The 13,651-nt window shown below is 45.7% G+C and overlaps 1 protein-coding gene across 1 annotated transcript; it reads left to right on the top strand.

The window, feature by feature from the left end:
• The first annotated feature begins 6 nt into the window (after window positions 1–6).
• CRLF3 (cytokine receptor like factor 3) lies at window positions 7–13,648 on the top strand. Its single transcript, XM_079323633.1, has 8 exons — window positions 7–352; window positions 2,790–2,997; window positions 4,734–4,821; window positions 5,262–5,439; window positions 6,445–6,667; window positions 7,263–7,395; window positions 10,322–10,434; window positions 10,695–13,648. The coding sequence occupies exons 1-8, from the start codon at window positions 227–229 to the stop codon at window positions 10,946–10,948; spliced, it is 1,323 nt and encodes a 440-aa protein (XP_079179759.1). The 5' UTR covers window positions 7–226; the 3' UTR covers window positions 10,949–13,648.
• The last annotated feature ends 3 nt before the right edge of the window (window positions 13,649–13,651 follow it).

Here is a 13,651-nt window from a genome sequence, read left to right as displayed (position 1 = left end):
GGTTTTCACGCCGCGGCCGTGACGTCACGCGGCTATCCCGTGCCCTGCCCGCCGCTGACGTCACGCTTCGCTGGCGTCATCAGCCGCCGGTCCGTGCCCGTGGCCGCCTCCCGTTCCCGCCGCGCTTCCCGCCCCGCCCCGCGGATGCGCGGCCCTTCCGGGACCGAGCTCCGCCCGCTCCGCCCCGCCCCTCCCCGCCGCCGCCTCGCTGCCGCCGCGGCTGCCCATGGAGGCCGCCGAGGCCGAGGTGCGGCTCCTCTTGCAGGAGGCGCGGGAGAGCATCGAGGCGGCGCGGAGCTACCGGCGGGAGCTGCAGCAGCGGCTGCGGGGGCTGCACCAGGCGCGGGAGCAGGTGGGGAATTGGGACGGGACGGGGCCGGGCTCTCGGGAGCTGCCCCGGGGGGAGAGGCCGAAGCCCTGGCCGGGCTGTGCGTGCCCGGTGCGGGAGGCGGCACCGGGATCCCCTGCGGGGCGGCGGCCGCTGCTCTCCCGGGGCCCGCTGTTTGTGCACGGGTCCTGTCCGCCGGGAGAGCCGGATGGGGCTCGGGTGGAGGACGGGGAGCCCCGCCGGACCGGCGGTGAGCAGAGCCCCGGGACCCGCTGTGGCCTCGGCGGTGCCGGAGATGGAGGCCGTGGGAATGGGCAGATGTGCGGCGTGTCGGGGAAAGGGATGCGAGCTGAAGTTCTTGTTCCTGAGCTGACCCTCATTCTCTGGGACCAGAGGGAGCTTTCCCATACAAGAATGAATATCTTACAGAACTCCTTTTTTCCAAAGTAGCTGGGATGTTCGGTCTGGTTTAGTAGGGAGTTATTCCCATCTTCTCGTCGGATACCTGCCTGGGCCAGCTGCTCGCTGGTGAGGCTGCTGTCCCCATGCACCGCAGTGCCTGGCTCACGTACTCGTGGGTCAGGCAGGAGGGCTGCCAGCATTCCAGGGTGGCTGGTTTGCCTGCAGCTGGTGCAGCCAGGGCAGAGCTCCCGCTGGGACTGTGACCCACCCGCCGGGAGATGCGGGAGGAGATAGGCAGGTGTGGGCAGGGAGAGCCTGGCTCTTCTGCTCAGGCAGCCTCTCAGCATATGGGGTTTGCAGACTGCCTTGCTGTCTTTCATCGGCTCTGCAGGGGGTAAATAAAAACCCAAACAAAGCCAAACTTAGCAAGTGTTTCTGTGGTGACCTGTTAGTTTTTCTGAAGCGGATCCCGTTAGTGCAGAAATCTGCTGTAAATCTGCTGGGTGAGTGTCCTGCTCCCAGTGTGTGCAGGTGATCACTGTACATTTAATTAGTCAGGATTGAAAACACGGGCTGCTTAAAAAATTAATTGTCCATGGCTGTCTTTCATCCAAACCTTGTCATCTCGAAGTGTTGCTTGGCAATTCCGAGTGGAGTGAGAGGCAGCCCGTGTGCCTCTGTGCAGTGACTGTGTAGTTAACTCACCTTTCCTTTTCCTCTTGGGGGCAATGTCTTTGCTGTGTGCATGTTTCTGTTTTCTCTCTTTCCATCTTCAGGACCATTTTCCTGCTGTTTTATGCACATCCAAGAGGTGCCTGTGTTCCCAAAGTGCTGAGTGAGCTAGACTGGGGTTCATATAGTGGCAGCTTTATTATTTTTGGACTGGTTGGCTGATGTGACAGGACTGATGTGATCACTTACGTTTCATCCTTTTTCTTTGGACCAATGGGACACGATTTTCCACAAACTTCCCGCAGCTCTGTGTTCAGGGACTTGCATTTCCTCTTTTGCATGATGAGCAGTGTCTAATCCTGGGGCTGAGCTGCTGAATTTATATCTGCCTGTAATGGAGGTAAAGAGCTTGGAGAAGTGAATGTTCTGCCTTTTTTCACCCCACCCCTTCACAAAGCTAAATACTTCCTTTTTTTTTCTTCAAGCATTGAAATTACAAGAAAAGGGAAACAGAGCTGTGTGGCAGCTGCAGAGTTTCATGAATATTTGTTGAAGAGGAAATTTATTTTACCTAACCAGAGAACTTCCTGTGTTGTCTGTACTTCTAAAGATCTAGAAATTACGTGTAAGGCTGTAAGCATGTAGCTGCACTTCATTGTGTTCATGACTTAGAAAAGTTGTTCACAGGGAGATGTTTACTTCTGATTTTTGCATCCCTAGCTCAGGGATGTTCGAGTGTGGTTTTTTCCCCTGTAAGCCAGATTCAGCAAGTTTGCAGACATTTTAATGAGCACTTGTAGAACTTTCTGTGGTTGGGTTCTTCCGGAATCAAAACAGACTTGCTGTTCACTGTGTCCTGTCACAAAGGGTGGCTGTTTGAGCAAAATTTAAAAGAAAGCAGTTTTATGAGGATTTAAAAAATCCAGTGAAGTGATAGGGCTTGGAAAAGTGCTCCTAGATAGTTTTTTAAGAGTCTGATAGGTTTTTGTTTGCAAGGAGAATTACCTGTGTATGATGGCAGAGTGGTTTTTCAGTAGGATTATAGCAGTGGGGGTTTTTTGAGGGGCACCAGGGGGGAGATCTACAGAACATTTGGATTTTTCTGACTATAATAAATCCTTGATTGAAGCACCCATAATCCAAGTTGTATTTTCCTTAGTTAATATACTCTTCCCCTCATGCAGGCTGCTTTCTTTGCCTCTCTCCCTGCTGTACACTTACTAAAAATGACTTCACTAATTTGTTATCTGCCAGTGGTCATTTTTTAAAGCAGACTTCACTCACAGCTTTTCTCCAACAAATGTGGATGAGATGCTTCAGAAGAATAAAAGATGTGCATGGCCTTTGCCTTTATCCTGAACCCTTGTTTCCTGTTACCTGAATCCAGATCAAAGATAGTGCAACATTGACCAGAGATGTGCTGGAGCAGCATTTTAGTGATTTGAAAGGGACCCTGAAGAAGCTGCTGGATGAGAGACTGATGTCCCTGCTGCAGGAAGTGGATGTCATAGAGCAGGAGAGCATCAAGCCCCTGGATGAGTGCCAGAAGCTGATAGAGCACGGGGTCAGCACTGCTGATGATCTGCTCCGGGAAGGTGAGGCAGCACCTGGTGCTGAGCCTGAGCTCTGCCTTCCACTGTGGGTCTGTCAAAAGTCTGGGATATTCCCCTTATTATCAGTGTGTTTGGCTCGTTTTGGACTTAGCTCAAATGAGTGTTAAGAATTGGGTAGATGTAGTGAAGAGCTGATCATTATTATCTCCTGCAAATCTGTATTTTAGCACTCCAATCCCAGGGTGTACATGTCAGTGTAGCCTCTCCTGAAAGGCAGGAAGTACCTCTTTGAAAATTATTTCACTGCAGAGACATTCTCTACCTCTGCAGGCTAGACTTTGAAATAAAATACGTTGTGGGTACCCCTATAACACAGTGTCTATTTTGGTGAAATAAATTATGTCTGTCTTGCTGAAATTGCAGCTGAAATAAACACATTGTTCTGCTGAGTGTAATTATGTTGGCAGTTGGTGGGAAATATGAGGAATAACATGGCCACTGTATGAGGAAAATTTCTCTAAAAAAGTTTGAAGATGAGGCAGACAAAAATGGACATGTGGAATATTACTGTAAAGGCCAGACTATACCCTGCTGATGCTAAATACCTCGACAGAAAGGAATGTCACTCTTGCCTGTTTTCCCCAGGCTGGGGAACCTACTGGGAGCATGTCTGAGCCATGAGTGTGTTGGCAGTTTCCTTGCATTGTTCTCATGTCTCAACTTTAACTTTCTTTCAGCATGAGCTCAGCTCTGGGAGCTGAAGCACATTGAGCTGTGTCCCAGGGGTGGGAAAGCTCCCAATTCCTCCTCAGCCCTGAGTTTTGGGAGGCCTGGGAGCTCAGTGCCTCCTGCTCACAGGAGCAGTGGCAGTGTTTAAAGATTAATTTGTTGGGTTTTTCCTGCCACCACAACTCTGGGACAGCTGGTATTCACCTTGTTTTTATTCTAAGTCTCAGGTTACTAAATTAGAGTGGTGGCAAAAGCTGTTTTGTGTGAAATTCTGTGGGGTTTCATGAGAAGCTGAGTGGCTGCAGTTCCCAACCCTCTGGGTGCTGTGAGCAGGATGAGCACACACTGCAGCTGAGGCAGAAAGGAGTTAAACCATGGTTATTAAATCTCCTGCTGCCAATTATGACGTGTGCTTTCCTTCAGAAATTTGTAATGTGTGTAATTCTCCACTTGGAAAAGGACTGAGCTTGCTGAAGTTGTAAATTACCCTAAAGTCAGCAGACAGGAGACTGGAGTATGTCTCTGTAAGATGAAGTATGGGATGCTACTTTATATGGAAAGCTCAGGAGAGTATTTGTATTTATCTCCACAGTTCAATGCATGGATTATTTCCTTCAGTGTGACAATAGTACCATTTTGATTGTAGCAACCAGAGCAATTATTGAAATTATCTCTTGCTTTTAAGTGCTTGGTTTTTTATTTTCTGATCAGTGAAGGTGTTTTGCTTTCTTCATTTAAAGCTGGCAGAGAAAGGGATTCATAATCCTGATTTTTAATATCTGACCCCAGTTCTGCTCCTGTCTCAGACCTGAGGCAAATTATTACATCTGTTATGGGTGTGTCTGCAGGTAGCTTTGAGAGCTTCAAAAGTTGCTAGATAGGCTTTATATTTTTACCTATAATTGCATTTTCCAGCTAAGACTTGAGAAAGTGCTGAGAGTGCTTCACATTTAATTGGTTGTTCATGTCAGAACTGGTTATTCTTTGAAGCAAAGAATGCCTTCTGTGGATGTTGTCTCATTAGGAATATTTTTACTATTTGGTTGCAGGAGAGAGTGCAGTCGATGGAGATGTGGGACAACAGAATGAGAAACTTTGCAACTTTACAAAAAAAGCTTTACATATTCAGCTAGATAGGTAAGACACTAAAATTCTGAGTGATCTGAGGCAGTGGCACCTGTGCTCTTCTTTGTAGGGGATCTTTTCTGCTCCATTGCCTCAAAAGATTCATTTGAAGTGCTTCTGTCCTGTTTTTTACCCAGACTTTCATTGGGGCTGGCACTCAGAATGGAGGGGGATTTCACCCTCCATATGTTCAGTGCAAATAGAGGCTGTTTGTTTGTGAAGGATGAAGCCACTCCCTGTAGAACAGCCTGTGTTTCAGAGTATTTGCTGACAAACAGACAGTCTGGTTAGGGCTGAAAAACAGTATTTTCTGAGTCTTTTAAGTTTGGAGTGCACGTGCCAATTTCTGCAGCTGGTCTCTCTTTGCAAGTGTGCACAGATTCAAGTGTATGGATGAAATAGGAATTTGTAGAAGCTGGCCCCTCTCATTACAGCAAACTTTCCTTTCTCAGCTTACCAGAAGTGCCCTCCTTGGTTGATGTGCCTTGTTTATCTGCTCAGCTGGATGATTGCCTCCTTACTATATTGAAAAATCAGATATTCAGACATGGAACTGTGGCATCCCGCCCACCTGTACAGCTGGAGGAATTTGTGGAAAAGCCTGGAGGTATTTTAGTCCGATGGTGTAAGGTAGGTAAAACATCCTGTGTGAAAATCATTTAGACTTGAGTTTTTTTCTAGAAGAACCCAAATAATCCACTTTCTTTCTGAATTCTCTACTGCCTTCCAAGGACAGGGCCACTCCAGTGTGGAGTTAAAAGCTTCAGAAGAGTTTTTTTATGTTAATTACTGTAATTGTGGTTTTTACTGGGGTTTGTGTGTGCCTGCAGTGACACTTGCTTTAGCAGACCCAGGATAAGGCTGGACCTGCTCTGTTATGCATTTACCCCTAAACACATTTGTGTTCCTATGGAGATGCAGTGGGTAGAAGAAGAAAATATTATATTAGCTAGTCCAGTAGCCTGTCTCTTCAATGCACAAAAACTATTTTTGAGTAAACCACTGCTGTGGTCTGATGTGGTTTAGTTGTTGTTGGACAGCTCTGTGTCCCTTGGCAGCATCAAACAAACCTTTTTTCTTCTAGCAACAGCCAGTCATTGTTGGCCATCCTTCACTTGTAAAGGATGTGGACTCAGGTTATTAAACCATAGGCACTGTTCTCACGTGGGGTCTGATTTTCTGTGCTATACAGGAGTTCCCCAAATTTGGTTGTGCCTGGGGGGTAATGGAGGGGTTTTTTTGAGGGGGTGTGTGTAAATATCTTTTGAGTTGGAGATATCAAACAACTGGAAATCATCCCCTGGAACAGTTTATGAAGGACAACACTAATTTTCCCTTGCTGTTAAAAACTGGCACAGAATTTCTTCTGCAGAGTTGTTTTCAGCTTTTGGCTGAAGGATCTTTTTATATCTCTGCTAGAACGAACAGCCTTCTGTTAAATGTTTCTTCTGTAGATATTTTCTAACTGCAATAAAGTCATTCTGATACACCATTTTGTTGGTTCAGACACTGATGTTACTTTCTACAAGGCACATTTTTCTGCTCTGAAGTACCCTGTGAGTCTGATCAGCTGCAGTGCTGTGCCCCCTGGGAGGGCAGAGGAGAGCCAGAGGGGTTCTTTGCATGTTTCTGCAGGTGGATGAGGATTTCATTCCCCAGGATTACCGGCTGCAGTACCGCAAGAGCACCTCCAGCCACTTTGAGGACGTGTACGTGGGCTCAGAGACGGAGTTCATGGTGCTGCACATCGACCCCCACGTGGATTACCAGTTCCGCGTGTGCGCGCGCGGGGACGGGCGGCAGGAGTGGAGCCCCTGGAGCGTCCCCCAGAGCGGCCACACCTCGCTGGTGCCCCACGGTACTGCCAGCCTGCTGCTCCTGCTGCTCTGCATGGAGCTGGGTGTGGGGGTCCCTGAGGGGGGCTGTGAGGGATGAGCTTCAATCCTACGGTTCATTCTTGGCTGAGGGACACTCAGTGATGCTTTCACAGGTGGCTCACTGCTTCTTTAGCTTTGTAAGGCACGTGAGCCAGAAGAAAAGCATTGTTTTTTCTTCTCCCTCACCGCAATGTAAGCATTTTTAATGACCTGCAGCCCATAACAAGCTCTTATCTTGGAGAGAAGAAAACTTAAATTTTCTTTTCACTTACAAGTTTATAAGCACAGTGGGTAATGAAGGCTTTCCTTTTCTTACAGTAAGACTTGGCAGGGATTGCAGCAAAGAATGAACTCCTTGTGAACTCTCAGCTGAAAATACTTTTTGTAATTATAATTTATTTGAAAAACAGATCTCTCCTAAGAAAAAGGCAAAAACAGCCCCTGTTCTTAAGATAGTTTAAGCTGCATGAGTTGGACTGAGTGGACATTGGGACTGGCTTGATTTTGCAGAGACGGGATCAGATTGAGGTTCACAATTTTCTCACTTTTTTCTTTGTTTGTTTGTTTTCTTTGAAGAATGGACAACTGGTCTGGAGGGTTACAGCCTGAGCAGCCGAAGAAACATAGCGCTGCGCAATGATTCTCAGTCCTGTGGTGTGCTCTACTCCAAAGCTCCTACTTACTTCTGTGGGCAAACATTAACATTCAGGCAAGTCCTTTTTGGGGGCTGGTGGCTGGTGCATCCTCTGTGAGCCATCACATCTGAGTTATAAACCTGAGGCATGTTTGAGATCTAAATCAGCTCAGCTCCAGTCAAGGTAGTGTCTTTATGTGACATCTGACCTTCCTTTGGTTCTGCTTCCTGGCTTTGTAGGAAAACACCTGATGTTTTTGTAGGACCTGCAATTACATAAAAGAGAGGTGAGTGAACTCCTGAGGGATGGTAAAATATAGCTCATGCAGAGCAGATCTGTGGAATGTTGAACTTCCTGATGTTTTGTAGCAGCTGTTACTGGCTGAAGTCAGTGGAGCTTTGCCTCTTGTTCCTTTTAACCTTAGGTCAGGGTTGCTTTCCTTCCCAGACTATTCACTGGCTCTGAAGACTTTGGACATGAAAACACTGATGTGCTGTTGGGATGACAGTCTGACAACTGCCTTTAACATCTGAGATAATTAGTGCTGGTCAGACTACTGCTTGAAACTGGCATTAGAATATCCAGAGTGGAGAAGGGATCTCATGAATTTCAGGCTTTCCATTTGACACAAAACATGATTAAAAACCTTGGCAGCTTTGCTGCCTGACATCCTATCACTGAGATGGTGCTGTTTAATAGGGTATGTGGAATGTCCTTGTGGATGTGTCAGTTGTGATCACAGACCTCAGAGACTCTGAAGCTTTGTTTCATCTTTTCCCTGGTTAAATAAAACTACTTGCTGTACAGCAGGCAGCCCCCAAAGGCAATTAAAAAGGGCCATTCATGATACTTTCATGACTTATTCCATGGTGTTTCATTTATCCCTTCCTGATAATGTATTATGTTAACTTTAGATAGTTGCAGTGTGAAGATGTATCAGTTTCCCTGTTTGAGGTTCATGAAAAGATCTAAAGCTTTCATTTAAATGGACTTCTCTTGGCTCAGCAATGTCTGTGAAATTAAAGGCAGAACCTTGAGGTTTCCCGTGGTTTTTTCTCAGTCCAATACTTTTTATTGTTTTTATTGGTAGCATATGAAAATGTTTTGCTTCACATTTTGGTTATGGATTTCTCTCCAAGAGTAGATTTTTTCAGGATGGCAGAGTTCAAAGAAACATGTGTCCACAAGAACTGTTGTGACACCAATCTTGAAATCGGTATCACAAACCTCAAAAATTGCTTTTGTTCCTCCTCCAAGGACCAAGAGTAGCTTCTTGTTTGGAAGTGTGAGAGATTTTCCTGACTTGGGAGATGTAGTACTTTGTGCTTGACTTTCTCCTGCTGTTGGAACACAAGTTATTATTGACAAGCAGCTCTGTGTTCAGGACCCAGGCACAGCTTGTCAGTGAGCAGTGAAGCTGTGATAATCCCAGTGCTTTGTATCTATCTTTTAAAGATAATCTGTGGCAGTTGTCCTGAGGTGAGGAATTTGGCCAAGCCAGAGGAAAACATCACTGCTTTAGGTCAAGTCTCTTCCTGTTGCCTTGCAGCCTCCAGGGAGCTGCCCTTAGGGAAGGGAACATTTCCCCACAGAGCCCTGCTCTTCATCTCTCTAAAGCTTTGTTTGCTATGGGGAGCCACAGTCCTTGTAGCCAGGCTGGTGATTTGGGCTCACCCAGCAGCTGCCCTTTGGTGGTCACAGTGCCTGTGTCAGGAGCCCAGCACAGCTCTGCTGACACTGATGTGATGCCCCTTGGATGGATCTCTCTGTGCTCTGAGGCAAAGGGAAACTGCTGGTGGTTGACCAGGTTCAGTGTCTGGGCTGCAGTGCAGAGACAAAGTTTTGTTTTGCAGCATTTTTGTTGTGCACCAAAATGAATTTGAAATCTCCTTTAAAGCTGCTTTGGGAAAACATGGTAGATCCTTTCCAAAGTAAAAACTTCTTGGAGATTCAAGTAATCGTTTTCCCTTTGTTTTACAGTGCAAGGCTATTGCTTAGTGGCATTCCCAGGGGACTGAAAAACTTAATGGAGTGCAAAAGTAAAACATGATTCCAATTTTATCTTTGCCTCTAAAGAGTTAACCCATTGTGTTCCAGTCCACTGCCCCCTCCAAGTGCTGGTTCTTGAAAGTTTTGCAGTTTTCCCTTGTTTGCCAACAACCATGGATCAGTCTGTTCTTTCTCTCAAGCTGCAAAGAAAATAACAACTGCTTTACTTTCTAGAAAACACCATCTGAATTTCCTGAGTCACTCAAGCTCTCTGTAAAGTAGGATTTAGCACCTTTGAGAGGTGGCAGTACAAGAAAAAGGACGCAAGTTCTGAGCAGTCCTTCAGTGTATGAACTGTGCAGCCTCACTCCTCTGCTGGGGCCCAGAGGGAACTGGGTCCCTGGTCATTTGCACTTGTTTGCATTTTCATCAGAGATCCTTTCCCCAGCTGAGCAGAAACCAGACATGTAAATGCTCTTCTAGGCATTACTTGGTTTGCACCAGGCTGATTTATTACAAAAGCCCAAACCAAACACATCCCCAAAGCAACACCCCATCTTCATCCCATTACAGCAGAACATGCCAGGGTCCAAAAAACCTGTTTTAGTCATGCTTATTAAATCCCTGCTGAAACTACAGCTGTCTTGCCATAATACATGATACATAACATAACACACCAGTAGTGTTATATAGCTGAGCATATTGTCTGCTTCAGATAACTGGAAATAATTTCTAAAGGTCATTTCTAAGCTGTGCTAGTGGAGAATTGTATTGAATAGTTTGCAGGAAGCAAAGGTTTGCTTCCTATCTTGTACAGATTAATAGAGTATTGCTCAGTGGAGTTCTTGGGAAAGCTGCTAGGAATGTTGGTCATTCCGCAGGGATCTCCCCTTTGATTTGGATGAATTTGTTGAGACCCCTGAAGCACAGTACAGGGATCTGGAGTGACTGGATTTCATGCTAAGCTTTGATTTATAGCTTGATGTTTTGACTGAGCTTTTTGCTGGTTAGGATTGAGACAGTGGGCCAGCCCGACCGGCGGGACAGCCTGGGGGTGTGCGTGGAGCAGCGCAACGGCGACGACTCGCTGCAGCGGGACAAAGCCGTGTGCATCAGCACCAACGGTGAGTCTGAGCCACCCAAACACACACGTCTTTACATCCCTGCACTACACAGGAGAAACTTTCATGTATGTGCTGCTCGTGCAGGGAAAAATCTTTGGTGAGATCGTGGATCTCCTCTTCCTGCTCGCTGTTATTGCAGCCTGTTCCAAAGTGCAGCAGGGTTACTTCCCTGTTTGCCTGCAAAAAATAGAAAGATGTGGTCTTGCGTGTTAGTATGCACAGAAAATGAGAAATATTGTTAGATCTGCTGACTCTTTCAGGAGCAGTATTTGTAAATGGAAAGGAGATGACAAACCAGTTGCCTGCTGTTACTTCTGGCTCGACTGTGACCTTTGACATGGAAGTTGTGCAGTTGGGACCCTGCAGCAACGAGGGAGGAAACTTCAAGCTTCGAGTAACCATCAGCTCTAACAACAGAGAAGTGGTCTTTGATTGGGTACTTGATCAGTGCTGTGGCTCTTTGTATTTTGGATGTTCATTTTCATACCCAGGCTGGAAGGTTTTGGTCTTTTAGCAGTGAGTAAAGGGATTTTTTGTTCTTGCTGTAAAGTGTAATGTTAAAAGCTGAGTTTCCAGCTGTTTGACAACAATCTGGTAACAAACCCCTGTCTTTAGAGTACTTGAACTCCACTATATTGTACTTCGTACTGGATTAATTTAAACAATAGTTGTGAACATTGGATTTGTTACTCTGGAAAAAGCTAGAAACAAGCATTTCTGTAGGCAAATTAATTTAAGCAGTCCATCAGCCCTTTCCCTTTTTTCCTCTAGACTTGATTTTTGTCAGTATTTCATTGTACTCGTCTCAGGGTACGCGCGTTGTGTAGAATTAACTTTGCTTAAAGCTGCTGCTCTGTGAAGCGTTTTAGGGGTGGTAATGGACCAAAGTTGTATTTCTACCACTCAGAGCACAGTATTTAGAGCAGCCAGGTCCTGCTGTGCTTCCCTGTGCACGATGCTGCCTTAGGAGCCTGAGTGGGCAGCGGGGCCGCCCCGTCAGCGCTTCCTCCGCGCACGGTACTGTTCATCCCTCCCAGCAGGGACTCTGAGCCAGCCTGCTCTTACTGCCTCACTTAAGTGCCTTATTCCAATACTTCTTGAACTGTTTTCTGTGTTGTCACTTGGAATATGTTTTCTAGAATAGCTGCATGGTGATGCTTACGTTGACTATGCACGAGTGCCAGAGCAGGATATTATCCTGTGATTCTCTGAATGTCTTCCCTGGTTACAATTCACACATAGCCTGTGTCAGAGCAAGTCTTGGTGATTTGGTACCTGAGCTCAAGATGTGCATTGGCAGGTGTGATTCCTCAGAGCCCTTCTAACAGAGACAACCTTCTCTTACTGTCTGTCAACACAGATGCTGTTGTGATGTGCAGGATTCCTGGCAATCCCAAATTCTGCCTGGGGACACAGGGCAGTCAGTGCAGGTGTGTGGCCCAGGCACTGACAGACCAGCTGCTGCTGGAGCTTCACCTGGAGTAAGGGAGATGGGCTTTGGGTGGGCCTCAGGCAGACCCACCTGCAGATTTAATATGGGGCAGTCAGAATTGAAGAGATGGTGGTAATTAAGCTGTCTCCTCCACAGAGTAGGGTGGGATAAATAATAGTGTGAATTAAATGACTTGGAATTCAGAAGTTACATAAAGTTATATTTTTTCTCTAAGGAGCAACTAAGATGGATAAGTTCAGTCTCAAAGAGAGCCTATTCCTGGTTAAAAGATTGCAATGCTACTGGATTTAAAGAATATTTAAAAGTAACACTCACTGAGGGGCATCTTACCTCAAGTTCAATTAAAATTAAATATATTTTATCATGTTAGACTAGCACTATTTTTATAAAGCCTAGACAATCATACTGCCTGTCCTTCAATGGCAATGTACAACATTAGCCCTCTATGCTACCATAATAAGCTTAAAGCATAAAAGCTTATTCTACAATTAATTAGTATTGCCCATACTCATACTGTCAGTTAAAAAGATCAGCCATCCTGCTGAATTTTTCCCCAAGCAGCTGTAGCAGGGATAAAGAATTTCAGACAAGGAGAATGGCTGCTGGTATTTACACCAACCTATTTACAGAAGGAAAAAAACCTGTGTGGATTTAGATAAATGCAAAGAACCTGCACAAGGCAGAGTTAGGTTGGAATTGGCTGGAAGACTGAAGTGCTGCAGGTCAGATCATCCACTGTTAGCAACAAAAGGCCTGCAGTACTCTTAGTTTTTCAAGCTTCACTAGTTCAGTGTTAGGGTAAAAGAGAATACTGTGCTTTCAATGTTACTTAAATTCTCCTATGAAGAGTGTTTTCTATACTTTTAAGAAATGGTTCACTAGATGAAAGTGCCAGTCCTGCTCAGAGGGTTGGGCTGGCACCCCAGATAGCAGCTGACTTAAATCTTGCTCCATGTAGTAGTGCTGGCAGTTCTACTTACACACTTCAGGTATCAGGTACTAGTTGTAACTTAGTACTTTTACCATATGGAAACTAAAATTGTGAATATCCACACTTCTGAGGTACCAACAGGTCAGGTACCTTTTCATTTGCTTTTGGAGGGGCTGGTCAGACTGTATATTCTGCAGGATATTTACTTACATATTAGAAAATAAAGCTTAAACCTTGAATTCAGGTACTTGCAGAGGTGGCAATGCTGTGTCAGGTTGTTCAGAATATACATAAAAGCAGCTGAAGATGACTGTGAAGGCCATGAGAGGCCCCTACTGCTGCCCTGGAGAGCTGGGGAGGGCAAGAGAAGTTTTTCTGCCTTCAGCCTTTAGCTGTGTGTTGAACAAGAGCAGTTTGGTTCTTTTGTTGTTAGTGTGGTGGTTTTGGTTTTTGTTTGAACTTGGCACAAGCCTCGCTGTCCAAATTGCAAATGAGGTACTTTCAGCCACCTCTTGGAGCTGCACCTTGTGAGCAGGGGAGGAGTGAAGAGTCTCAGGACAAGAGACACGAGCACTAAAGGAACAAAGGATGCAAAGAAGCGGAAGAGGCTTGAACTAAAAGGTGAAAATTCTGTTCTTCCGCAGCAGAGTTCAGCTGGATGGAAAACTTGACACTTCCTGTACAATTTGCACCTCTAGCTCTTGGAGCCCTGCAAGCAACAGAGTGTTAATGGCTTATGAAACCCAATCCTGAAAGTTGTTTTCCTAAGCTAGTACATTCACTTACCTCAACTAAGACTTATGTGTCAAGAGAAATTTGATTTTTTTTTTTTT

Source organism: Erithacus rubecula (assembly GCF_903797595.1).
Source record: "Erithacus rubecula genome assembly, chromosome: 20".
Lineage (NCBI taxonomy): Eukaryota > Metazoa > Chordata > Aves > Passeriformes > Muscicapidae > Erithacus > Erithacus rubecula.
This window is presented reverse-complemented; position numbering and strand designations above follow the sequence as displayed.

Excerpts from the sequence above, each read along its gene's own strand:
- CRLF3 (XM_079323633.1), top strand. The coding sequence starts at position 227 with ATGGAGGCCGCCGAGGCCGAGGTGCGGCTCCTCTTGCAGGAGGCGCGG. Across the intron at positions 4,822-5,261 it reads TTACATATTCAGCTAGATAG|CTTACCAGAAGTGCCCTCCT; the intron begins GTAAGACACTAA and ends TTCCTTTCTCAG. Across the intron at positions 5,440-6,444 it reads TTTTAGTCCGATGGTGTAAG|GTGGATGAGGATTTCATTCC; the intron begins GTAGGTAAAACA and ends ATGTTTCTGCAG.